This window comes from Trichophyton benhamiae (genome assembly GCF_000151125.1).
Source record: "Trichophyton benhamiae CBS 112371 chromosome Unknown contig01356.0, whole genome shotgun sequence".
Taxonomy (NCBI): domain Eukaryota; kingdom Fungi; phylum Ascomycota; class Eurotiomycetes; order Onygenales; family Arthrodermataceae; genus Trichophyton; species Trichophyton benhamiae.
The window spans coordinates 282975-308017 of record NW_003315100.1 but is presented as its reverse complement, the minus strand read 5'-3'; the positions used below and the strand labels follow the sequence as shown (position 1 = coordinate 308017).

The following is a 25043-nucleotide window of genomic DNA, read 5'->3' as shown; positions in this document are numbered from 1 at the left end:
TGGCGGTAGGGTGGCGGCAGGGTTGGGTTTGGTCTGCATCTTCTAGGCTCTTTCGAGATATCGAATATTAATGCGACGAAGTGTTTTTGAGGCACATAAGCTACGTAACTAACTACTTAGTTAACTAACTAGGAAATGGGTTGGCAAAGCTTTGTTATAGCTATCTCAGTACTCCGTAGACTCCCGCAGTTACCCAGATGACCTGGTGGTAACCTGTTCCACACAACCAGGCTTCAAACGCGGCTAAGGATGGCATCTGGCATGGTCTGCCCCCGTATGTGTTGAAGTCGACGTTTGTTTTTGCCTAGTGTCTAAACCCGGTAGTCATCGACAGGGGCTGCGGGATGCAAACATACCCCAGGGGGCAGCTCGGTGTAACAAGCTTCGGTTGGCGGATGCTTGTCTGCCGCCGGCGCGAAAGCCGGCTGATATCAAGCAGCCCGTGGCTGTTCCTCCGTACGAGGTGTTTCTTCGCCGAGCTAACTAAGTTACTTTTAAGTGCATAGCAGACAAGGAGTCTAGATTTTACCGTCGGAAAGCTACACTAGGAGATGCTTACTCCGTACTTTATGCATCTTTTGTCCTACACGGTACCTACGCCTAGGTCTTGCAAGGTGGCAGATCAGGTCATCTAGACGTGATGGAATGTGGATTGTATTTTCAACGAGTCTATATGTGGACTAAAAAGCTGACCTCTATCCGACCCAGACCATCTATAGACCAGGCCATAAGTGAATTAAAAGCACCCGCCAAAAGACAGAATCAAAGTGCCCAGTGTGTGTGTGTCTGTGTGTTTTGTGTGTGTATGGCTCTCCCATGCTCCGTGGCTATGCATGCGTCGTATCATATTTCAAGCCCACCACTTCTTTCTCTTCTCCTGGAGATCAACGAGCTGGTTCTGGAGCTTCTTCAGCTCATCGATGCGGGACGCCTCGGTGTTCAGAACCCGCAGATGTTCCTTTTTCAGGTCCTCGAAGGCCTCGTCGAGCTGTTTGTGCCAGGGGTATAGGACGAACACCTGGAAGCACAGGGCGGAGGAGGCGACGAAGAAGTTGGTCAAGCTGATGCCGCGGGTGAAAATCATGGTGGCTAGCTCAGTGGACGTTTTTCCTGCTGGCCGGTCAGCCATATCAGAGCGGTCTCCCGATGGAGCAGACTACTTACTTTTTTGATGCAGGGGCTCTCGCTATGATTATCAGATGCTGTGTGAAGGCTGGAGGAGAGACGAGACGATGGGGGCTCTATGGTCTATGGTGGAAAGCGCAGGTATCACTGTCCAGGAAACGGGCGCTGGTCATAATAGGCGAGTGTCCTGAGGAGCGTCAGCTGTGCTATCTGCGTGTTTTTGCTCTTGAACTGAGCGTCCTCTTTTGATTTAAAACAGAGCAAGCAGCAGGCGAATACAACGACAACAAGAGAGCGAAAACTCTGCCTTGTCCTCACTCTTACTGACTGGCTCCTCCTAGGCCTAGGTACGTTAGTTGCTGTCGAAACGGCCGAAGGAGAACGTGAATGCCGACTTTTCGCCGAGAGGCGCCGCGGAGCCCAGCAAGCCCCACGGCCGGCGGTGTCGACCCTGGCGCCGCGCGAGGATGGGCAGCTGAAGCCAGGCGTTTAAGAAGAAGCCGTTGGAAGCTGCTGGACCGCGGAAGACGCTGCTCTGGCCTGGCCGCCGGCTCATCAAACGGCCTGCTGGGGAGCGGCCGGTGCGATGCGATGCGCTGGCTGGACGGAGTACGGAGTGGCTAGCCAGCGTGCCGGTCGACTGCCTGGAGAAGCCGGCTGGAGACAGTTCCACAGACAGACTCCGACCCGACAGGCACCGTCGCTGCAGCTCTGTACATCATCATCGGCATCATCATCCCCTCAATCTTCTCTTTTCTTCTCTGTCTCGTCTTTCTTCTTCTTCGTCTTCGCTTCTTCTGCTTCTTTTTGATATCAAAAAAAAAAAAAAAGGCCGAGAAAGTCTGGATTTCACGTGACTCTCCGCCAAACAAAAAAAAAAAAAAAAAAAAAACACCCAGAAAAGAAGAAAAATAGAAGAGAAATAGAAGAAGAGAAGATGAAGAGAAGAAAAGGGAGAAGAAGAAGAAGGGAGGTTCATTCCATCGTCTCTCTCCCGGCCCGTCAGCGCTGACCGCTGGCCTCCCCTCGTTCTGCTCGTCGTCTCCCGCCCGAGCCGTCGGTGCAGGGGCCTGGAAAAAAGAGCGACACCAAGAAAAAGGGGCTCCCGCGCTTTTATCTGACTGGCGGGAGGTTTATTTATTTATTTACCCCTGAACGAGGCTATACTTCCCGTCGACCGCTGGAATTGCATTCCGCGACATTCATTTCTGCCCGTCGAAACAGGGTAAAACTCTTCATCTCCGTCCCTCGAGACCCGTCCGCTCGCTCTTTTATTTTTGCCGCCTCGCCTTGTCTCGTCCAGGCGTTGACATTCGTTTTGACCAACTCCGTGCGCTGCATCCCTTACACCGAACACCCGACAGACTTCCCCTACGCCCAAGGTGCATAACCGCGACTGCGCGCCCCCTGTTACTCCGTACATCCAGCCGTGAACCAGGTGGGAATTCTCCGATCCAACGTCATCGGCGGCGGCTGTTATCGTGGCCCCAAGAGGACCGCCGTCGGAAGAAGCAATGATGACTTCTCCCACGTCAACTACGCTCTTCCACATTCCTACCAACCGGATATCTTCAGTGACCAACGGGAAGGGCATCACTCGCAGACGCCGGACGCTCACCAGCCCTTCTAGCAGCCATATACTACAGACCATCGAGGAGAGGAAGCTATGCAGGCTCGGGAGGACGCCTTCTTTGCTGCATCGCTGCAAGCACCTTGTGGTCCGGCATACATGGACCGTCCCGCTTGTTCCTCTGCTCGCCATTCTCTTCTTGTACGGCGTTAATCCCACTGAATCTAACGTCTTTCATCGTTTTATATTCCTCTCCTACAAACAGCAGCGGTCAGACCCCACGAAACCTGTACAATATGCCAAGGGTCCATGGGACATCGCACTCGTTACCTTTTATACCATCGTCCTCTCGGTTGCTCGAGAGTTTGTCATGCAAGAGTTACTACGGCCCTTGGCTATCTTCTGCGGCCTGAAATCGCGGGGTAAGCGGCTCCGATTCATGGAACAGACCTATACCGCCCTCTACTTTGGCATAATGGGGCCGGCAGGGCTCTATGTGATGAGCACTTCGCCAGTCTGGTACTTCAATACCCGTGGAATGTATGAGGCTGCCCCTCATCTGACGCTCGACGCTGGCTTCAAGTTCTACTACTTGTTCCAGGCGGCCTATTGGGCGCAGCAGGCGGTAGTCATGCTGCTCGGGATGGAGAAGAGGCGAAAGGACTTTAGGGAGCTCGTAACGCATCACATCGTTACTCTAGTTCTTATCTCCCTAAGCTACCGTTTTCATTTCACTTATGTCGGAATCGCGGTCTACATAACCCATGACATCAGTGATTTCTTCCTTGCTGTAAGTTCCAACTTTGCCTAATATCATTTCCTCTTTCTTTATAACGAACAACATGGCCCTTTTAACACGGATACCCGTATAGTCATCCAAGTCACTCAACTACATCGACAGCCCTCTGGTAGGGCCTTTCGTCGGTGCCACTATCGCTACCTGGATCTACATGCGCAACTACTTGAATTTACGCATCATCTTCTCCCTTTTCAACGAGTTTGATACCGTTGGCCCCACCGAGCTTGACTGGGAAGCAGGCCAGTTCAAGTGTCTCTACACCAAGTTCTTCTTCCTGTTCCTGCTGGGTTCGCTCCAGGCTCTCAACCTCTTCTGGCTCTTCTTGCTTGTGCGCATCGCCTACCGCTTTGTGGTGCACAACATCGCAAAGGACGAGAGATCCGAAGCCGAAGAGTCTGAGATCGAAGAGATGAAGGCCAAGGAGGCTAAGGTAGCCCGATCATCTGCTATAATACAGCCTTCCAGCCTGAAGCCTGTTTCATGAATTGCCCTTCTCTTCTTCTTCATCTTTGCCTTCTCCATGAGAAGTCGTAAGGACGGGTGTTTTACTCTTTGCCAAATTTGATTTCGCTTCTTCAGTATTGATACCACCTTTGATAGATTTTATAATGTTTAATATCATGGCAACTAGATAGATTCCACGAATAAATGCACATAACCATCTCTCTTGCTATCTGCTCCGCCGTTACCCCTGCACCGTAAGCTATGCTCACTCGCTGCCTGCTGACCTAAGCCGCCTCGTCACATGAAGCAAGCCAACGTCGAAACTCCCAAAGAAGAATAATTAATTAGATATCGATTGTGATAACCAACTGCAACTCGACTACAATCGCTCCTTGGTCCATCCGACAATCCCCCGGGCTCGTCTCTCAGAAGCTGATTCGTCTTATTTATCCCCTGCTTTGCCTCGCGCAGGTAATGCGAGGCTGCCCCGTTCGCTTAACTGCCCCGGTGAAGCTTCTCCAGCTTGGAGCTATGCTCGCGCTTCTCACGCGATAACAAGTTGACCTAAAACCCAAACACTCGAACTCCCTCCAAACAGCAATCCGTATCTGTTTCTGCCCACGGGTTCGCGAGGCCTGAATCCACCAGGACCAAGACAAGGGCAAATACACGGTCGATAATTGAAATGCGTATCATAAAACCTGTTTGGCTCACGCATGGAGGTCTGGACTCGTCTTCATCCTTATCAAAAAAACTCGGCATTATCAGAAATCAAACTTTTACTGACCATTTCTCTCCACGCTTGCTGGAGATCCTCTTAAATAGGCGAACGGAAAGATTTCGAAGTATACAGCTGTGACGTTTCACCGGACGGGAAGAGACTGGTTACTGCCGCCGGAGGTGAGCTGCCACGACACCAACCTCCATTACTTACCACCACTGCATAATGTGGTCCCGTCCCGCCTTGGGCATTTGAAATTTTTATTTTGGAATTCTCGGGGTTTTTTGCTCCCGTTTTTATGCAGGACTTGGCTAACAGGGTATGCGCGCGATGAATAGATGGATACGTTCGAATATGGTCTACAGAGGCGATATACAATGCGGGTGATCCGGCATACGACGACAAACCCAAGCAGCTGGCTTCTATGAGCAATCATTCCGGAACAATTCACACGGTTCGCTTCTCGCCGAATGGGAAATACTTAGCTTCTGGGGCGGACGATAAGATTGTGTGTGTGTACACTCAAGAAGCGAATGCCACCGCCCATGCGACTTTCGGTACGGACAAACCCGTTTTTAAACCCCCAAAATTCTAAGACTAATTGGTTTGTCCTGGTATAGGATCTAATGAACCCGCTCCTGTGGAAAACTGGCGTACTATTCGCCGCTTAATCGGCCATGATAATGATATCCAAGACTTAGGGTGGTCCTATGACTCTTCTATTCTAGTCTCGGTAGGACTGGATTCTAAAGTCGTAGTGTGGTCAGGCCATACTTTTGAGAAACTAAAGACGCTCCTCAACCACCAGAGCCACGTCAAAGGAATCACCTTTGACCCCGCAAATAAATACTTTGCTACAGCCAGTGATGACCGTACCGTTCGGATCTTCCGTTTCAATTCCCCCTTACCCAATTCCACTGCCCACGACCAGACGCATAATTTTGTGCATGAAAAGACAGTTAAAAGTCCGTTCGTGAATTCCCCTCTCACCACATATTTCCGAAGGTGCTCCTGGTCTCCAGATGGCAACCATATAGCTGCTGCAAACGCCGTCAATGGCCCAGTCAACGCTGTAGCAATTATAAACCGGGGTTCATGGGAAAGTGATATCAACTTGATCGGCCATGAAGCTCCAGTTGAAGTCTGCGCCTTTGCACCCCGGCTCTACTCACCCCAGCCGATTCAAAAACCTATGTTGGATAGCCACGGAAATCCAGTCCACAATGCGGTCACCGTTATTGCGTGTGCTGGAGGAGATAAATCGCTAAGCATATGGATCACCAGCAACCCACGACCCATCGTAATAGCGCAGGATATATCAGTCAAGGCAATATCCGATTTGGCATGGAGTCCTGATGGAAATAATTTGTTTGCCACCGCCCTTGATGGAGCCATCATTGCTGTCCGATTTGAGACCGCAGAACTAGGCCATCCAATGCCCATTGAAGAGAACGAAAAGTCACTGTCAAAATTTGGAACAAATCGAAGAGGTGCGGGAATGGTCGAGTCTACCGACGGCTTGCTTCTTGAAGAGAAAAGCAAAGCTGGAGAACTACGTGGAGTAAAGGGCAGAATGGGTGCGCTAATGGGGGATGGTCAAGCTGATACTGACGGTACGGTTAGCGGAGATGCGGATGCTGCCGTAGCCGTAACCTCTGTGCCGAAAAATGCCCAAGCCGATAAATCAAACAAAACTGGGACTACCAATGGAACGGAGCCCGCCCAAGCAAAGCAGGACCCATATGCTGTGAAGTTGGATAGGTTGAAACAAAGGCCAACATATACTAAAGATGGGAAGAAACGAATTGCGCCACTATTGGTTTCTGGGGCAGTGGGATCTCAATCTTCTCTTCCACAGACAAAGCTAGTTGCTGCGTCAATGAACACCCAGGGGACATCAGAGGGACCACAGTCAGTGCTTGACTTGTCCAAACCGTTCGATGGTCTACCGAAGGGAGGGTTGACGGCGTTACTATTTGGCAATAGGCGAAAGTTTTCTCAACTAGAAGATGACGAAGAAAACTCAGCCGAGAAAAGAGTAGCAACTGCAAGAGAAAATGGCGTTATACCTATTCTTTCAAACACTCCGGACGGACTTGTCCCTGCAGTTCCCACTCCCAGTGGACCACAAGAAACACCCAGTTTCATCAGACCCGCAGTGGTTAATCCTTGCATGGCCATCAGTCAACTACGTCTCGCAGTTCCAAAGATACGAAGTCATATCCTGCAAGGTATAGATAATCTTGGGAACCCGAAGGATGTATCGGACAGCTCAAAGGCCAGAGTGGATATTGTCTTTGAAGCGCGAAATCCATCCCAGGCAAGTTTGACTGGGCGCACTGTTGATAAGGAGCCGGTACGAATCAGTCTTAATCGCGGTGATCAGCCATTGTGGCAGGATTATCTCCCCAAGGCTGTGATACTTGTTACTGGCAACAAGAAGCTCTGGGCAGCAGCGTCTGAAGATGGCTCCATATATATATGGACACCAGCTGGCAGGCGTCTCATCAATGCCCTGGTGCTTGAATCACAGGCGGTTGTGCTAGAGTGTATGGAGTCATGGGTACTCTGCATCACTGCTGTAGGGATGTGCTATGTATGGAATGTCGGTACTCTTTCGTCACCCCATCCTCCCGTTTCACTCCAGCCAGTACTGGATGCAGCACTACATACCATGACAGGTCATGCAACCGCCGTTCCATCCATCGTCGCATCAAGAATCAGTTCTGAAGGTCGAATAATCGTTGGTTTGTCGACAGGAGACGGATACAGCTACTCTCCATCACTGTATACCTGGCAACGGCTATCCGAGCCATGGTGGGCTGTGGCAAGTCAATACTGGAACTCTACCGAGGCGCCGGTGGGCAACGTCCAGGTCCGTGGTCAGGCAGAAGGAGAGTCCGTTGCCCCCGTATCTGCCGGCATAGTGCCGTTCCTGGAACGAAACACCACCCAGGAAGTCCTTGCCCGAGGACGCGGACACTTCCTACAACGCCTCATCAAAGTGCTTTTATCTCGCGAAGGATTCGAGGGCTTCGAAGCATCTGCCTCTATAGCTCACCTGGAGAACCGAGTTGCTGCTACCCTGTCTCTTGCTGCCAAAGAAGAATTCCGCATGTACCTTTCTATGTATGCCAAACGACTGGGTGCAGAGGGAGCTAAACTCAAGGCTGAAGAGCTATTAGAAGATATCCTTGGCGGTGTCTTCGAGGACCAGGTAATTGAGGATGAGAAAGCGAAGCAGAACCGTCAACCAGGACAGCCAGAGCAACGGTCCTGGGTGAACGAGTCCGAAACATTGTGTGGATGGCCCCGCCGAACGCTCCTCAAGGACGTGATTCTAGCATTTGGTATGTTACTCAAACACTTCAGCGCTCTTTTTACAAATCCTAACCTGTTATACAGGCAAACATCGCGATCTGCAGCGGGTGACTGTGCCGTATGCTCAGCTTCTGGGCATACTCGACGAGAGTCAGGATGACAACGATACCATGGATGTTTAAGTGTTTCTTTTCATGTCTACCGCTTGGAGTTCAGGGTTGGGGCTACATTCAACTGGGACGGCGGATAGCTCTCTTATTTTAACACTCTGTACTCTATCGTCTTAGATTGGCACTTCTTGTCCCCTTCTTGTTTCTTTATCATTATTCTTTGCTCTTGTCCTTCTATACCCGCATTCAAAGGTGCTTGTAATATGGATAGTTATCTTAAGGTTCTTACTAAGCCGGCCCGTTGCAGGTGACCTCCGCCGGAATAACCATTTTCCTTCTCTAGGGCAAAACGCGAAACTTTTTTAGAGAGAAAAACCAGCGAAAAGTGACAAATATAAAAACATCATCAAAATTTATGCAGCCTCTCTTCTCCCCCTCCCGCTCCCTGGTGCTCTTCTCTTCCTCCCCCACTCGCCCCTTGACACAACTCGCAGCTGGTCCTGCTTTTGGCTCTTTCACGCTTCTTCTCTTCAGAACTTCTCCCTCGCTAGTGAGCTCTCGAGGCTTCGCAAGCAGGAAGAAGAAAATGGCGCCCAAGAAGCCTGTCAAGCGGGAGAAGGTCCTCCTTGGACGGCCGGGCAACAGTCTGAAGAGCGGTATAGTATGTGCGAACCCTTCTTATGGTCTGTTCTGTCGTTCTCAATTTCGCTTCTCCTGTTCTGATTCGCCTGTTTCGGGTGGCTAACGAGTCTGTTGACGCATAGGTTGGTCTGGCTAATGTTGGAAAATCTACCCTTTTCCAAGCCATCACCAAATCTACACTGGGAAACCCTGCCAATTTCCCCTATGCCACAATTGATCCTGAGCAGGCTCGAGTTATTGTTCCGGATGAACGATATGACTGGCTGTGCAAGCACTACAAGCCCAAGTCAGAGGTTCCGGCTAACTTGACAGTATATGATATTGCTGGTCTTACCAAAGGAGCGTCCACAGGAGCTGGTCTTGGAAATGCGTTTTTGTCTCATATCCGTGCCGTAGATGCCATCTTCCAGGTTGTACGTTGCTTTGATGATGCTGAGATCGTGCACGTGGAGGGTGATGTCGACCCTGTTCGTGACCTAAACATCATCAGCGAGGAGCTTCGTATCAAAGATATTGAGTTCGTCGAGAAGGCTCTTGAAGGCTTGTCCAAGCAGACCAGACGAGGCGGCCAGTCCCTTGAGATGAAGAAACTCAAAGAGGAAGAAGAGATTGTCGCCAGAGTCCTTGCTTTCCTTAAAGAAGGTAATGATATCAGAAAAGGTGACTGGGGTCCTAAAGAGGTAGGAATTCTCTCTCCCTTTCCCCTTGCCACCCACCTTCACATGAATATGGTATCATCCTATGATGAATAAGAGCTATAACGCTCGACATTTAACCCAGCTCGTCGAAAGGCCAAAAGGTCCTCGTGAGATAAAATCCAAAGCTGATTGTTGATACCTACCCACTCAATTTACTGCATTGCTATCCTATACTATGTTATTGCAAGGTCTAACTAGTTGACTTATAGGTCGATGTGATTAATCCACTCTTTTTGTTGACTGCCAAACCTGTGGTTTACCTAGTCAACCTCAGCGAGAAGGATTATATCCGCCAGAAGAATAAATATATTCCAAAGGTTGCCGAATGGATTAAAACTAACTCCCCTGGTGACCCCATTATTCCTCTCTCAGTCTCTTTCGAGGAGCGTCTAGCGCAGCTCGGAGATGATGCTGCAGCTGCTGAAGAATGTGAGAAGCTAGGCACTAAGTCTGCCCTGCCAAAAATTATTGTCACCATGCGCCAGAGTCTTAACCTGGGCAGCTTTTTCACTACTGGTGCGGATGAAGTTCGTCAGTGGACTATCCGCAAGGGCACCAAGGCTCCACAGGCCGCTGGTGTTATTCACACAGGTATGTTAATACGATACTGCCTTCCCTTGACTTGACTGATATCTAACAATATTTCGTCATAGATTTTGAAAAGACCTTTATCCAGTGTCTTGTTTTTAACTTTGATGTACTAAAAGAGTGCGGTGATGAAGCTGCTGTAAGAGCAGCTGGTAAGGTCCTCACCAAGGGCAAAGATTATGTTATCGAGGATGGAGATATCGTCCTGATCAAAGCCGGTGCGGCCAAGGCATAGTTGTGCCATATGAATTGCGTACTTAGCCTTCCCCAGCCTTAGAAATCTAAGTGCTGCAGACTGTAATATTAATAAAAATACTAGTCAAGGGAATCAACGTGTTAAAATAATAATACTATGAGCCTTTTAGCTTGTTTAATATGTAAATTCTATCCATTCCATGATATCGAGCACCTACGACGTAAACACCGACATCGCAAGGTTGCATCATGTGACCAAGTCTATCAGCAAGCGTCTTCACAACAGCCAAAGCTTTCAATTATAATTCTCACATATATTTGATATATATCAAATTCTGCTGCACACAATAACGATGTTTAAAAAAGAGTATGTAGCCTCACGCAAATTCAGAGTACTGATGAAGAAAGAGTGTCCTCCACCACCATCATCAACTATAGCTACCCCGCGGCGTTGAAGACGCGCGGGGTCAATTATATATTCTATATCAATTCGAAGTCATTGGAATAACTAACAAGACGATTGACTTAGTATAACTGCGGGAGCACGGTCAAAAGTCAAGTCATCAGTGCAAAGATCTTTACGGGCGAAATTCCTGGAGACTCATCCAGGTTTCGAGCCATATATCGATGAAGTTCTACCAAAGAAGGCTTCTTTAGAAGCCATGAAGCTGTATGCTATATATCTCCCACCGCACTTATACGCACACATCATGACTGATCATCTTGGATCTTACAGGCCGGACCGAGTAACTCTATACATCGCAGACTCCAAACCCATCTTTTTCCAGTCCATGGACAGTCCTCTAATTCCCCATCTACGAGTGCTCCACGCCTTTCCCAATGCCATGCCTACAGTTGGAATCGACCGAGGAGCAATCAGATTCGTCCTATCAGGAGCTACATTAATGGCTCCTGGACTTACATCTGCAGGCGGCAGTTTGCCTGACGCAGAGCATGCACTAGAAGCCGGCACAATAGTAGCCATCAGGGCGGAAGGAAAGGAAGAAATATGCATGGTTGGTGAGCTGAAGGTGGGAACCGAGGATATTAAGAAGAAGGGGAAGGGCGTTGTCATGGATGAGGGTCATTATTTGGGCGACGGGCTTTGGAAGCTAAACTTTGATTAATATTTGTGATTCTACAGCCGGAAGGTGGTTGGATATGTGACTCTTCCCCTTTATTGGTAAATGTTTGGTTGCCGGTCTGGGTGCATTTTCGTTAGGCAGGTGTAGGTCCTACTCCGAGCTATATAAGCTTCATCAATTTTATTATATACATTTGTTTAAATTCCATAAAAGGGCCGGGTATACCCCTCGATTCATCTCAGTAGACACGAGAGTGTTTATGGGAAAGCTGCCAAATGAAGGGCAATCCACAACGTCAAAGCGATCCAAATCTGTGTGTAAAGATGACTCCCAGCTTTTGCGCTCTGCAAGGAGCGACTCTATGTCAAAATCACGGGCTAATGTCCAGCATTCCAAAACGGGGAATGGGGCCATCGTCAACATCAACTGGGCTGCCAGGACCTTCTCTTCTCAAGCCCACCCTCACAACAGCACGTTTCAAAACCTTGCCGGAACCATCTAATGCAATGAGGAATTGTGCAATCTCACCGCACAGCTCCCAGTCTCCCCGTTGTGATGCCAGCCGCAAGAGACGAACGGCAGAGTCTTCAATCTTGTCAAAACCATCTCCACTATCTTCGTCGTCGATATCATCAAAAGCCTGCAAGACAAGTAGGTAACCTCCAGCCGTTTTCAGCGAATTAAACTTGAGTGCTTGTTCAAATAACTCATTGGGGGGAGGAAGATAAGCGAAAAGAGTTCTCCAGGATCGTAACTCGGTTTTTCGTATACACTGAACAAGAATATCAAGGTATAATTCAGGAGGGTTGGCAGCCTGGAGAAATGCCAACACACCGGGTAGTAATTGCTTCCCCTTCACAGGGGTCTCAATGGCGTTTCCAATGCTATGGTCATCTACGGCCTCGTCCAGTACGTGATGCAATAGAATTTCCAGAGCGTGGGGGAAGTATGACAGATGTGAGAAATGGTGACAAATTGAGAGAGCTGATGGTGTGTCAAAATAGGATAAGTTGTGCTGCAGGACGTATGGAAGGAAAAGTTGGGTCTATACACGTCAGTATACAGTAGCTGGTACTAATGATTCGAGTAAGAACTTACTCTGATGGCAAATCTCTGTAAGGTGAACGTAACATCACGTCTTTGAGTAATTTCTGGTTCAATACCGAGAACTATGCCTTTGTTCAGCAGTATAGAAATAGGATAAAAGTCAGTAGGGATAGGCAAGTTCTTCGGTCCTTCTACTGATCGGCCAGTTGGGCGAAGTATATCCTGCATATCACTCCAGACAAACAGGTCCTTCCCACCAAAGACCCATAAAGAATCGCGGAGTGAGATATCCGAAGGGGAATTATTAATCGTGATCTCTGGGGTTTGTCCGCCAGAAGAGGGCTCGTCGTTTGGCGGTGCAAAATTGAAAGATAGTTGATCGCGCATAAGGATATAGTATTCGACATCATGAGCAACAACACGCATATCGTATTTCAATGCCCCGTTGGGGGACACTGATGGTTGCAGCAAAACCAATTTCCCATCAACAAGGAATAGAACCGATGCTACAGCAACGTCCTGAGATGGGTCTCCGTCACCTAAACAGATGTATTAGACAAAAATTTGTATATAGAAACTGAATAAGGGGATAGCGTACGAAGTTGATCCTCAGGTAGGATCCAGCTGATAGCGCGAACACGAGCTGGTGCTCTCACGATCCCATTAAACGTTATCTGACCCACTTGGACGAGACTAATTCTCGTCCCAACAGCGTTTATAACATAGTGATATAATATATTATCGTACGTATAAACCAAGAGAGAGTCCTCTCCCGACGGTCCAATGAACACTGCTGGTGCTGGAAGAGGTTCTGAGTAGAGTATTGACGAATTATTCAGGGGCAACTCGCGAGAGTACATCCGCAACTATGTCTAGTTAGTTTTGAGATTGGTAAAGGGGGTATTGTGGACTGTATACCTCGTATGAAGAATCACCCTCAACAGCGACAATGAGGATATGCCCGTACCAGCACATCCCTCCTTGAATAGCGAAAGAATTTTCAACTTTTGGATCATCGAAAGTTTTCCATCTATTACTGTGAACGCTATAATGAGCCAGGCCCCGCCGGCCTGCCACAGCAACATATCTACCATCTTGTGAGACACAGCATGTACGAATAGGCCATTGAGCGTGGAGATATCCCGGAGGGTATTGAGCATGGTGCCAAAGTGAGTCCTTGCCTGATATAGTTGTTAAATCGGGAAGATCATGGCCACGATATAGGATGATTTCGGTTCCTGTTTGAAGAAGTGCTCGGGCAAGGTTCGCAGACGAAAAACAGCCAGTTAGGGCACTGCGCGCAACTTCTAATAACCATATTCGCTTGTCTTTGGAGGAGGCCAGCAGAATGTCGGAGCCACCGCCAATCCATGCACCCATGGATACTCCTGTTAGCCAGGTCTCCCCATTGCTTTCAGCAAGCGACTTGTCTGCTGTGAAGCTGGTGCCACCTGGCTTTCCAAATACACTCCATGTTGTCCATCCATTTTCATAACCTGCAAAAAGACAGTATCCATCATATGAGTAGCTCATAAAAGATATTTTCCCCATTGTAGTTGCAGATGCCGGCATCTGTAATTTGTGGGATAGCGGAATATTGCCAGAGTAATCTCTTGCTGCATAGACACATATCTCACCGTTAACGCAGCTAACGGCAAAAAGGGAAAATCTTGCATTTACAGCAACCTGGAGGGCCCGTTGCCCATCATTTTCTGGATTGTGAAATCTGTGTCCGGTGAAATTGACCTTGGATGAGCCGGACTCATCTGCCTCCCGGTAACTGTATTGTACTGCGTAGACCCGGCCATCACTTGTTACCCATAACAGAAGATTCATAGCACGGTCATAGACCATTTCGACAACAAGTGACTTCTTTGAGAGCCACGGAATGCGACTTAGGAGCTCCGTGCTGGTTTGATTACCGCTACTGTCCGGAGTCCACCGTATTAATTGTATAGCAGCAGGTTTCGTCGTAGCAACCATTAGCTCGTTGTCTAACGCGACAGCTTTGCTAATCCCAGCATCAACTTTGATGGCTACCCTAAACCGTAGGCTTACTTCGCGGATTGCGTGGGAGTCGTTGGATGGAAGGTTCCGTCTTGAATGTGACTGTAAGAATAACTGTTGATAGACGTGGGAATGCGCATCAGTCGCAATCGAATACGTTATCAAGTAACCCTCCAGCGTCTGTACAACGATGATACCGGAGTCTGGTCGAAGCAGGAGAGCTACATTCGGGCCATAGTTCGTGATAGACACATGAGACCGCTTGATTGCCGCAACGACGGCTGTGGGCTATATCAGACGAGTTAGCATAAATGCCATAAGTATCTTTCAGTGAGAGACGTACCTTTGTCTGCCAAATGGCCAAAGATGACCTGGTCATCGTTGCAAATAAAGCTCCGCTCTTCGAGACACAAAGTCCAGCAATGGGCTCATCCGCCCAAGCATCGTCCGCGTCTCCCGCATGTTGGATAGCTATCTCCTGGTGCTCGTGTTGTAGCAATCCATTGCTCTGCTCCCCCTCGTCCGCAGACTCAGCAGTAGTTTCTGTCCTGTTGTCATCCTGCTCGGTCTCCTCCTCCTCTTGCTGCTGCTGTCTCTTCTGCTGTTTCTGTATCTCCGGGCCGTTGACTGCATAGACTCGGGGCACTCCATTTGGCCAGTACATTGCTATGGCGGACTACCAGGAGCTCATGTGAAGCATTGGCTCATTTTTGGCTCAGCGCTCCCCATACCGCATCTCAGCCGGGTCGTGCAAATACCGTAGATGTCGATAAGACTTCGTGGTCAGTTACTCTCGCCGTTGTGTCTCTCGCTTTGACGTTGGAGTCGCGGCCGAGGCTTGGATCATGTGACCATCTGACGGCTCGGGGAGCTCTCAAGGAAAAAAGAAACGCATAGAACAAACATGGCCCTGCAGGCCAACTAAGTAAAAAACATCCCACCTCCAACAGGCAGAAGAGAAGAGCAGGGCATTATTACCTCTTCACAATGGTATTGTTGCTATCCTCCTAGCTAGACGTGGTCGCATAAAACTAACCTTGGCCTTTAGGCTCCTTCAGACTCGCAGAAACAGCTGGTGTTGGCCATAATAGACTTCCTCAACACCAGTCTCAAGGATGGAACGCTTACCGCAGAGCATTCAGAATCGATAGAGATCGCCACCTCATGCCTTGGGGACACGTTTGGTGTTGATCCATCTGATGAGGCTGCCATGAAAGACGCCTTGGGCGGACAGTCTCTAGTGAACATCTTCAGTGTCTACCAAAAGGTGAAAGACACCAGGGGTACCGCTCCCGCAGCCGCCCCCAGTGAGGAACAAAAGGAGCCTAGCAAAACCCCTTCTCAGCCAGCTGGCGCTCCAACTCCTGAGTCCGATAAGCTGAAGTCTGAGGGAAATGCTGCTATGGCCCGCAAAGATTACCCTGCCGCGATTGACTGTTATACTCGCGCTCTAGACATTGCGCCTGCTAACCCTATCTACCTATCCAATCGTGCTGCTGCATACTCCGCCTCTGGGGACCATACAAAAGCTGCTGAGGATGCTGAGGTTGCCGTTGCTGCTGACCCCAAATACGTCAAGGCCTGGAGCCGACTTGGACTCGCTAGGTTCGCTCTGGGAGACGCCAAAGGCTCCGCAGAGGCTTACCAGAATGGTATCGAGGCTGAAGGCAACGGTGGCAGTGATGCCATGAAGCGAGGCCTGGAGACAGCTAAGAAGCGCATTGCTGAAATGGAAAAGACTGAGAATGAACCCCCGGCCGAAGCTGTTGATGACGCTGCTGGAGCCACTCGTGGTGCTCCAGGCGGCATGCCAGATCTATCCTCCCTTGCAGGCATGCTTGGAGGTGGGGGTGGAGGCGGCATGCCTGACTTCAGTACGCTCATGAACAATCCTATGTTCGCTAACATGGCCCAGAATATAATGAGCAACCCTGATATGCTGAATAACTTGATGAGCAACCCGGCCCTAAGACAGATGGCTGAGAACTTTGGAGGCGGCCGTGGCAGAGGATCTGGCTCAGGTGGTCTTCCTGACATGTCTGCCCTTATGAACGATCCCAGCATTGCCGAGATGTAAGTTTTTTAGTTTTTTTTTTTTCTTGATCACTTCCTCGTGGAGCTTTCAACTACTAACATAATATCTTCAGGGCAAAGAATTTCATGGGAGGAAGAGGTGGTGGCCGCGGTACGGGCCCAAGCCCATAAAAGAAGTAATTCAGCTTGGAGATTGCTATTTCCCTTTGGTTGCTCCTAGGACGTGGAAGGTTTAGATGGTGCCGTTATGATTAATGTCAGTCAATGCTACTTTTCGTCATATGAAACTATCCCTGAAGGTCGTTCATATTATAAAGTTGTATTCGTAATTTAGTCCAAGAAATTGAAACATATATATACAGTATGTGAGAAGAGATAGGGCGATATGCGAGCCAATCAAGGTATTTAAACAAAAGATGAAAAAGAACTTGCTCGCGGTCATCAGAAAATGGATCTCGTGCATATTCAAACACGTTATTCCACCGTCAGCACATCTATTGGACTCCAAGTAGTATACAGCTAGATTTTTGAAACATCGGAAAGAAAAGAAAGAGGTAATAGCAGTGGCCAAATGGGACAGGTTAGAGAGAAGGGGGGTTGGGGTTATTGTGACAGAAATGCTATGCTCGAAGGGAAATATCGCACTCGTATAGACCAGTAATATCAGGCATCTGTAGATTTTAATGAAGTTGTTTCCAGGCAGGTTTTGAGGATGCCATGAGAAGAACAAAGGGGTAAGTAGGTATACAGGTTTAAATGTAATCCCTGCCAGACTTTTGCAGCTCAATCAATCTCCAGCCACGAGTCTCGGGGTTGTTGACCTCATCTGGAATTCGAGTGACACCGATGGCATAGGTGACGAGTTGTACCCTGTCTTCCATGCCGGCGGCGAGTTCGCCAGTTTTCTCCTTTCGATAGACATGGACCTCCTGACTCCTGCAGGTAATGATAAAAACTGGGATATCACCGGGCTCCAGCATACGGGCATGAGAGATATCGACATGCCGGATATCAAGGATTCGGCCATCAGACTTGAGGCCAGCAGTCTTGTATTGTTTTGTAAGGGCAGAGTAGACATGGAACTGGGCATCGGACAGCCATAGCTTAAGAGTTTCAACATCTCCCTTAACATAGGCATCTAGAACTTCTGGCAGAATATATTCTCGCATCTCGCGTAGGAATGGTTCGATCTGGAAATTTGGATCCATTTGTCGGAAGGCCTTGATTACCATTGCAGTCTCGTTTTCTGCGAAGAAACCAGCTACTCTGTCTGATATGCTTCGGGCGGTGCTTATAAGCGGGTTCTCGGATTCCTCATAAGTGTTCTTCAAGGAGAAAAGACGCTGCATCATGGGGCTAGTGTCCCTGAATTCGCGCCACGATTCTTTCCAAGCTGCATCTTTATGAAGTGTGACATTGGTTCCCGCACTGATGGGCAATATAATTAGTTCCACATATTCAGCGATATGATGAAGAAGAGGGATAGAACTTACTTTGGGTCTTCTTCCATACGCTCCACCTTCTTACTGCCTTCTTTCAATTCACGTTGCTCTCGTCGTTTCCGCCTCTCTTCCTTTTCGATCCATCCGCCATATCGAGAACTGCTTCCATCATCTATGACTTCCTTCATGTTCCCCACGGCAGTTTTATACACTTTTGTCTCTCGGACAGGCCGTGTGGCCTGTTCAATTCCCCTTCCGGTTGCCGCAACACCACTCCTTATTCCCTTGACAGCAGTGGTATCCCATGTCCAGGCAGCACCTTTGCCAATTACGGTTCCAGTCTTTTTCAATGCCGAAGAAGTCGTAGAAGACGCGGTGCTGGTAGCAGCTTCGTAAGCGGATCTAGCCTTCCTTACAGACTCACTCTCAGTGAACTGATGGGCGGAAGAAGCAAGTGCCTTGGTAGATTCATTCCACTCCTTTGAGGCCTTAAACTCGGATCGCAGAGTCTCCGTGAAGACTTGCCATGGGGTTTTGTCACCATGGGGTGGGGGTGGGGGTGCTTCTTCCTTTTTCTTTCCATCTTCCTTCTTGGAATCGGCAGATTCCTCTTCTCCGTCTTTCTTCGGTTCTTCCTTCGATTCTTCCTTCGAAGTTTGGTCTTTCGCAGAGCCTTCGGCGGAAGAATCCGTAGGGTTCTGCTGTTTTTGTTGCTGCTGCTGTAGGAGGGTGCGTGCGGAGTGGAACGATCTTTTGGTAGCAAGGATTACCCACAGAGGGTCGCTCGCATGTCTCGATAGGTGAGAGAGTCCAGTGGTCGAAGGGATAATCGGGCTAGAGGTCGTGTGAATGGTATTTGGGGAGCTGAAGTGTCGAAGAGTGGTTGGGGTAATTATCCGGCGGCCAGCAAGATGTCCTCGGGCGCCTGCTGTAGAGGTCAAAGGAGAGCATCCGCGCAGCACTAACCGCGCAGCGGCAGGCTGGGAGAGTGCTCCTGTTCCAATCATGCTCTATACTTCCTCTAGCTGGCGAGCGAAAGGGCGTCTTTATTTGATCGCAAGGTCGTGAAGTCTTTGGGGTGTTTTCAATTTTCCGTTGACTCCGAGGCGGAAAAAAAAAGAGCGTCACAACAATTAACCGTGCAAAGCCTTCCAGTACCCGAATAGAAAAAAATCCCCTCCGTACGAATAGCCCAACGTCGTCGTAGAGACTCGGTGGTGTCTGCTCGCCTTCTGCTGCGTTGAGAAAAGCTGGATAAAAAAGAAAGTCGATGAAGAAAATATTTTGGAGCTTCTTTTTCTTTTTTGCCTTTTTGGGTTTTACAAGCGCCAAGCGCCGGCAAAAGGAAGCAGAAAAAAAAACTTCGAAAAGAAACATCGAAAAAGCGCAGCAAAAGGACGAGAGGACGACGACGGTTGAGCATTTCACTACGCGATACTGAGTTGACAGGGCACTTGGACGGCTTGTTTGCTATGAAAAGTTACTAGAGATAGCTGCTTTGGAGCCATTGACCGCCAGGACGACCTTTTCTACCTGACTTTTTTTGCAACGTCCGGACGCCGTCTTGATCACCTATGAGTGGAAGAATACCGTTGTTGACGGCCTTGCGGTCGTTGGCTCTCTCCGGAGAAGCCCAGGGCTGTTCCATCCGTCCTTTACTGCGACGGCCCTTCTCGTCGACAGCGCAATACAGAACAGCCTCCAAGGATACGCAGACGCAGAGTAAAAACGACCGCGAACTCGAGAACCGGCTGCTAGGAGGCCAGAGCAAGAATGTTGGCCCTTCGCGACTCGCAACACTGTCCCAGACCACACGATCGAAGGCAGCAGCTTCTTCTAACTCCAAAACGACGGAGGAGGTCATATCCAGAGTGTCCAGCCTCATCCAGAACCCACAACGAACAACCGAGCTTCCTCACCGCCTACACATATACTCCCACAGGCGAAACGTCCATGCTACGTTGACAAAACCGAACAACGATGTGCTAATGTCCGTCAGCACAGGAAACATTGGTTTCCGCAAGGGCCACCGAGGAGACTACGATGCTGCGCACCAATTGGCCGTCTATACCATGGGCAAGATACAGGAGCGAGGGTTTCTGATGCAGATCAACGGGCTGGAAGTGATCCTCAGAGGCTTTGGGCCCGGTCGAGAAGCGTTCACCAAGGTCCTGCTAGGAAAGGAGGGCAAGGTCCTTCGCGAGAGAATCGTCCGGGTGTCTGACTCGACGAGGTTGAAGTTCGGCGGCACACGAAGCCCAGCAGTAAGACGGCTCGGTTAGACTGTCGTTCAGCTGTCTCTTCTGGCTTCTTTTTTTGTTTTGCTCTCTTGACTCCGTGGCTGCCTTGACTCTTTTTTGATGATGCCTCTGGCTGTCCCGGCTGTCCGAGTCAACGTTCTATGTATACTACCATGTTCAATACTGTTATAGCTAGCATCTTATACATGTCCTACCCGGCCTCTCCTTTTTCTATTGCCAATCTACCACTGTCCCTCTGTCACTGCAGCCTCTACAGCTGATGTTATTCACACCACTTCTGTCCTGCTCCCAATATCCGATGAAAGCTGGATCACGTGAATCCCTTATCGCTAGGCTTCTTTATATCTTCACAAGCTCCAGATAAGCAGCAAGAAAGAAAAGAAGAGAAGCTCAACTTCAAACAACTACAGGCAGACAGACAGTTAGACAGCCAGGGGACAACAGACTAGCTGAAGGCGACAGTGTCTACTCAATAACACGCAGTCCGGACCTGTGAGGCTCATCTCTCGCTGTTTAACGCCGCTACCGCTGCTCCCTAGCTTGCTCCCATCGACCTCCGGGCCTCAACCCCCCCCAAGGCCAGGATATCATCACCGCAGACCATTGCCATTGCGTGGGACTCTTGACGAGCGGCGGGACCCGTCCGCCAGGTCGTCCGATGTCGTGTGAATGCACCCTCTAAACCCGTTTCTCCGCTCTTTTTTCCGGAGCTCTCTGCCGTCGCAATGTGTTCCCGTGGAGAGCCATGTATGCTCCCATCCCCCCAAAGATCTACACATCTATACGATCTTCTATAGAATACACCTAGCTGACCGCATGACAGATTCTTCTGGTCCCCCTGACAGAATCTCTTATTAATTCACGGGATCGAGAGTCCGGCGCGCAGTATGCCGACCTGGTCACCTCCGAGGACTTTCTTGCCAGTCACATCCTGCGAATTACGGGCTCACCGGGTTCGTCTGCGACTAAAGAGCTTTCGTCGCTAAGGGATCAAAAGGGCAAAGCATGGCAAATGGCAACGGCAAATGGACGGACGGTCGTCATCAAAGAGTCGGTGGTCTACAGCAATAAGGGGTTTAAGATGGTCAACCATGCCCAGCTGCTCAGTGACGTCCTTTATTCCTCGCCAAACGACAGCTCCCAGCAGTGGCTCATTTACTACATCTCCAAACCTCTAGTCGGCTCCTACGAACCTGGTCAGATTGTCCAGGCTATAGTTCCGGGTACTTTGGACAGTGTCTCACTCCGCCATGGCTCGGGCTTGGACGCCTCCTCTACTTTCCCGGCCAACTACCATCGCAATGAGATATCCTCGTTTGGTGACCTGCTGTCAAAATTTCCCTTGATTGCAAAGCAGATGAAACCCGGTCTGGACCGTCTCTTCCGTGAATTTGGCAAAGAACTAGGCAAACCACTTCCACCACCACCATCCGAATCCCCTGTGGCACCGGAACGTCCAACTGACCGGGGTGAGGTTTACTCATTGCAACAAAATTCTACCCACTCACTACCATTTGGCGCTTCAGAGCAGTATGAAGATGAAGAGGATGTAATGAGAAATGCTCTGGACACTGCAGTTACCGCAGCCATTGACATCTTTCGTCTTGTGGATAAACAACAACTCTCACTTCTTGGTGCTACCACTGATCTGACTGGCCCCATGGTTGAACGTCTGATTGAACGCTATGTACTAGAGCAAGTTCACGATAGCCTACTTTTCCCTCGCCTTTGTGAGTGTCGCCAATCTGATGATCTAGACCTCGACCTGCGCGTTCGCCAGATGGAGAATATCGATGTATCTCAGGTAGGGATACCGGTTGAAGGTGGCCATGAGGGCAGAGAAGATCTTAGACGCCGCATCGCAACAGCGGTCGAGGAATTCAGAAAGATCTCAGATGCAAAATGCCCACAGGACATGCTTGCCATACTCCTGAAGACCGTGAAGATTGTTACCATAGACCAGGCATCGGTTGCACCAGACAGCCAGAACGAAAAGCCTTCTGTTCTCACTATCAATGCTGATGTGCTTGTTTCCCTGCTACTGCTAGTTGTCATACGCTCACATGTACGGCACCTCTATGCCAGGCTCTTATACATGCAACGCTTCATCTTTGTAGATGATGTCGAATCTGGAGAATCTGGATACGCACTCAGTACATTTGAAGGAGTCTTGATATACCTTCAAAATGACTCTGCAGGCCTAAGAAAAGCGAGCTCGAGAAATAAACGCCTTTGGTCAGCAACCAAGCATGGGAAAATTCCGGAAATGACCGCTATTCTACAACCGGAACTTCGGGCATCAAGCCCAGTCACTGATGAAAACGATTGTGAAAATGAGCAACAAGATGACTCGAAGAGTCAAGAAAATGAGCGCCGACAGCCGGTACCAAATGGAGTGTCAAACAACAGGCATAAGCTGCTCTTTTCAGAATCAAGTTGTGCCATTCAAGATGATGTGCCAGAAACGCCTAGACTAGCTCATGTCTTCCCTTTCCAAACATGGGATCAACCTACAACAACCATGGAGCGACCTAAGCCCCGGAAGAAGGTATCGATGGATACAAGGAGCATGTCGGAATCATCAACCACGTCTTTCCTTTCACGCTCTACTACATTCGGATCCATAGCAGGTGGAATAGAGGGCGATACATCAGTTCAGAGTTTAACTGCAACCAAAGATCCGTCTGGACATTCGGTCCCAATGATGGCTGTCGAAGCTTGCCAGCCAGAAGCTCTGAGCTATCTGCTGAGTTTGAGCGAGTACTATCCTCGGGAAAGCATTCTTCAAGATACAAACAGCGAGGGGACTACACTACTGAGTGCTGCCGTTCAACTTGCGTATACCGAAATCATTAACATCCTCATTGAATACATTCTCCAGGGAAACGAATCTGAAGTGGTCTCGTACCTTGCAAAGGCCGATAATAGGGGTCGCACCGTTGCACACTACCTCTTCAACTCACCCGCGCTACTTTCACGCCTGGGAAAATCTCTCCCCTGGACGCTGCGAGACAGAAACGGGCAAACGCCTTTATTCGCCCTGTGCAGGTCTTACGATCATCCTGATTACAACCCCATGGTGAATGAAGCGTTGACATTAGCGACCCAGGCCCAAGACGATGGGAAACCGCTACGGTTGGATGATCATGTTGATGCAAAAGGAAATACCCTTCTTCATATTGTCAGCGATCCTCAAATACTACTTAGAATACTCAGGCAGTGTGACGGAGATCCCAATTATACAAATGACAGAAGATTTACCCCGTTGATGGTGGCTAGCAAATACGGTCGAATTGACCTTGTCAGGACTCTCTTTGCTGACCCTCGCGTTGATGTCCATCTTCGAGAATCCCGTGGGCTTACAGCAATAGAACTTGCCAAAGACGATGAAATCAGGAACCGAATAGATGATCTGGTTCTCTGCTCCAGTCCACTCCCATCCTCGCCCGATGCGAGTAACCGTACAACAAGTGTCGTTAGATCTCTGTTTGTTGAAGACTTTGGAATACGGTTCATTATCAAATCTGGTGCTCCTTCTCCCAGTCCGCCTTCTCCCGATCCAAAAGCACCTCGCACGACTACGTACACAGTCACAACTTGCCGGCGCAGCCTTAACGACTTTGAAAATCTCCTTCGATTTCTCCGGGTAGAACACCCTGCATCATATCTTCCTGAGATGCCTCATTTCCGATCTCCCTTTCAAATACCTTCAAAGCCCTCGAGGGCTGTTCTGCATGATATTCAGGAACGTTTGGATAGACTGCTGAAAGTTCTATTGGCTCACCCAACTTTCTCGACCCACGAATTACTTTGGGAATTCTTCCTTGTCCCTGAGATCCAAACAGAAATGATTGACCAGCGTTCTGCACGCAAGGCTACAGTCCTTGCTGAATCAATAATGGATGATTACGAGCCTGCGTCTGCAGAAGTTATACGAAGCACCCAACAGATTCTAAGCCACGCCGAAGACGCAGTCCAATCTGTCAATGAAGGAACCCGAAACTTGATCTGCTGCGGATACCTATTGCAAAATGCATCTACAGACTTTGCAGATGCTCTTTTCCTCTGCAGCTCTATGTTTTCGTCACTGCAGCCGCCTGCAAACATTCTTCCACATCAATATGTTCGAGCCTTCCACCGCTTCGTATCCTCTTTCAACCTCTCATCAACGGATTCCTCTCCCCTGCTACAGTTTTTAGCCGCACTCACCTCATCCCAAAATACCACAAGAGCAATGCTCACTTCCCTCTCCCGGCCCAACAATCTCATTCTGACACTCAATTCCGCCCAGCGGTCACTCTCCCGTGCCCGTTCCGCAGTCGCTTCCTCATCACTACCGCGGAAGTTTAACTTCTCTGTGCTTGAAGAATCTCGCCAACGCTCTATCCGTGAGCAAGAGAGCAAGATTGCCACACTGACGACTGAGATTGAGGAAGTCAGAAAAGAAATTTCGTGGAACAAGGAGGTTGTCGTTGGCGAACTTGCTGGATGGAGTTCTTGGAGAGAGCAAACTGGAAGAAAGGCCATTCGAGACTTTGTCAAGACAACGCTCATACGAGAGAAAGAACGTGGTAAACGCATGGAACGGTGTTTACGGATGATCAAAGGCTAGATACTGGATTGCACTCATCCGGATCCCTCATATCTCATCTTCTGTTTTTTCCTGGAGATATATCCCCCTTGCTTCCCCTTTTTACGCCCCATTCAAATCTTCTTTGTTATTCTTGAGTAAATAAAAGGTGACATAACCTGCAACTTAGCTGGTTTAGCCGCAATATTTCTTTTTTCTTTTCAACGGCGGCTAATTCTACAGCGTTAGTTTGTTTTTGTTTTATCTCCTGTATGACTTTACCTCGTTTTCGTTCTCAGATACTTCTTCTAATAAGAGACTTCTCACACTGCGCCATGGTTATGGGCCAGGTGCGGGAAGATGATTCACTTCGGTATATCAATG

At 49.1% G+C, this 25043-nt stretch overlaps 11 protein-coding genes across 11 annotated transcripts; 7 read left to right on the top strand and 4 right to left on the bottom strand.

Annotated features, from left to right (window-relative positions):
• Positions 1–850: 850 nt before the first annotated feature.
• On the bottom strand, positions 851–1129 carry ARB_00490 (uncharacterized protein; the record flags this gene model as incomplete). The annotated part of the gene is made up of 1 exon (XM_003013259.1): positions 851–1129. One exon carries the CDS (start codon positions 1127–1129, stop codon positions 851–853), a length of 279 nt encoding a protein of 92 aa, XP_003013305.1.
• Positions 1130–1745: 616 nt separating this feature from the next.
• Positions 1746–2466, bottom strand: ARB_00489 (uncharacterized protein; the record flags this gene model as incomplete). The annotated part of the gene is made up of 2 exons (XM_003013258.1): positions 1746–2195; positions 2293–2466. The coding sequence occupies 2 exons, from the start codon at positions 2464–2466 to the stop codon at positions 1746–1748; spliced, it is 624 nt and encodes a 207-aa protein (XP_003013304.1).
• A 176-nt stretch (positions 2467–2642) lies between these two features.
• Positions 2643–3978, top strand: ARB_00488 (uncharacterized protein; the record flags this gene model as incomplete). The annotated part of the gene is made up of 2 exons (XM_003013257.1): positions 2643–3485; positions 3568–3978. 2 exons carry the CDS (start codon positions 2643–2645, stop codon positions 3976–3978), a joined length of 1254 nt encoding a protein of 417 aa, XP_003013303.1.
• Positions 3979–5083: 1105 nt separating this feature from the next.
• Positions 5084–8162, top strand: ARB_00487 (uncharacterized protein; the record flags this gene model as incomplete). Its single annotated transcript, XM_003013256.1, has 3 exons — positions 5084–5216; positions 5388–8009; positions 8065–8162. The coding sequence occupies 3 exons, from the start codon at positions 5084–5086 to the stop codon at positions 8160–8162; spliced, it is 2853 nt and encodes a 950-aa protein (XP_003013302.1).
• Positions 8163–8505: 343 nt separating this feature from the next.
• Positions 8506–10253, top strand: ARB_00486 (uncharacterized protein; the record flags this gene model as incomplete). The annotated part of the gene is made up of 4 exons (XM_003013255.1): positions 8506–8751; positions 8855–9463; positions 9640–10021; positions 10084–10253. 4 exons carry the CDS (start codon positions 8506–8508, stop codon positions 10251–10253), a joined length of 1407 nt encoding a protein of 468 aa, XP_003013301.1.
• Positions 10254–10566: 313 nt separating this feature from the next.
• ARB_00485 (uncharacterized protein) lies at positions 10567–11340 on the top strand (the record flags this gene model as incomplete). The annotated part of the gene is made up of 2 exons (XM_003013254.1): positions 10567–10580; positions 10743–11340. The coding sequence occupies 2 exons, from the start codon at positions 10567–10569 to the stop codon at positions 11338–11340; spliced, it is 612 nt and encodes a 203-aa protein (XP_003013300.1).
• A 328-nt stretch (positions 11341–11668) lies between these two features.
• ARB_00484 (uncharacterized protein) lies at positions 11669–15016 on the bottom strand (the record flags this gene model as incomplete). The annotated part of the gene is made up of 5 exons (XM_003013253.1): positions 11669–12343; positions 12397–12884; positions 12944–13211; positions 13264–14640; positions 14696–15016. The coding sequence occupies 5 exons, from the start codon at positions 15014–15016 to the stop codon at positions 11669–11671; spliced, it is 3129 nt and encodes a 1042-aa protein (XP_003013299.1).
• A 323-nt stretch (positions 15017–15339) lies between these two features.
• Positions 15340–16557, top strand: ARB_00483 (uncharacterized protein; the record flags this gene model as incomplete). Its single annotated transcript, XM_003013252.1, has 3 exons — positions 15340–15342; positions 15401–16425; positions 16500–16557. 3 exons carry the CDS (start codon positions 15340–15342, stop codon positions 16555–16557), a joined length of 1086 nt encoding a protein of 361 aa, XP_003013298.1.
• A 581-nt stretch (positions 16558–17138) lies between these two features.
• ARB_00482 (uncharacterized protein) lies at positions 17139–19205 on the bottom strand (the record flags this gene model as incomplete). The annotated part of the gene is made up of 3 exons (XM_003013251.1): positions 17139–17742; positions 17880–18838; positions 19014–19205. The coding sequence occupies 3 exons, from the start codon at positions 19203–19205 to the stop codon at positions 17139–17141; spliced, it is 1755 nt and encodes a 584-aa protein (XP_003013297.1).
• A 197-nt stretch (positions 19206–19402) lies between these two features.
• On the top strand, positions 19403–20110 carry ARB_00481 (37S ribosomal protein S11, putative; the record flags this gene model as incomplete). The annotated part of the gene is made up of 1 exon (XM_003013250.1): positions 19403–20110. One exon carries the CDS (start codon positions 19403–19405, stop codon positions 20108–20110), a length of 708 nt encoding a protein of 235 aa, XP_003013296.1.
• Positions 20111–21170: 1060 nt separating this feature from the next.
• Positions 21171–24701, top strand: ARB_00480 (uncharacterized protein; the record flags this gene model as incomplete). Its single annotated transcript, XM_003013249.1, has 1 exon — positions 21171–24701. One exon carries the CDS (start codon positions 21171–21173, stop codon positions 24699–24701), a length of 3531 nt encoding a protein of 1176 aa, XP_003013295.1.
• Positions 24702–25043: the final 342 nt, after the last annotated feature.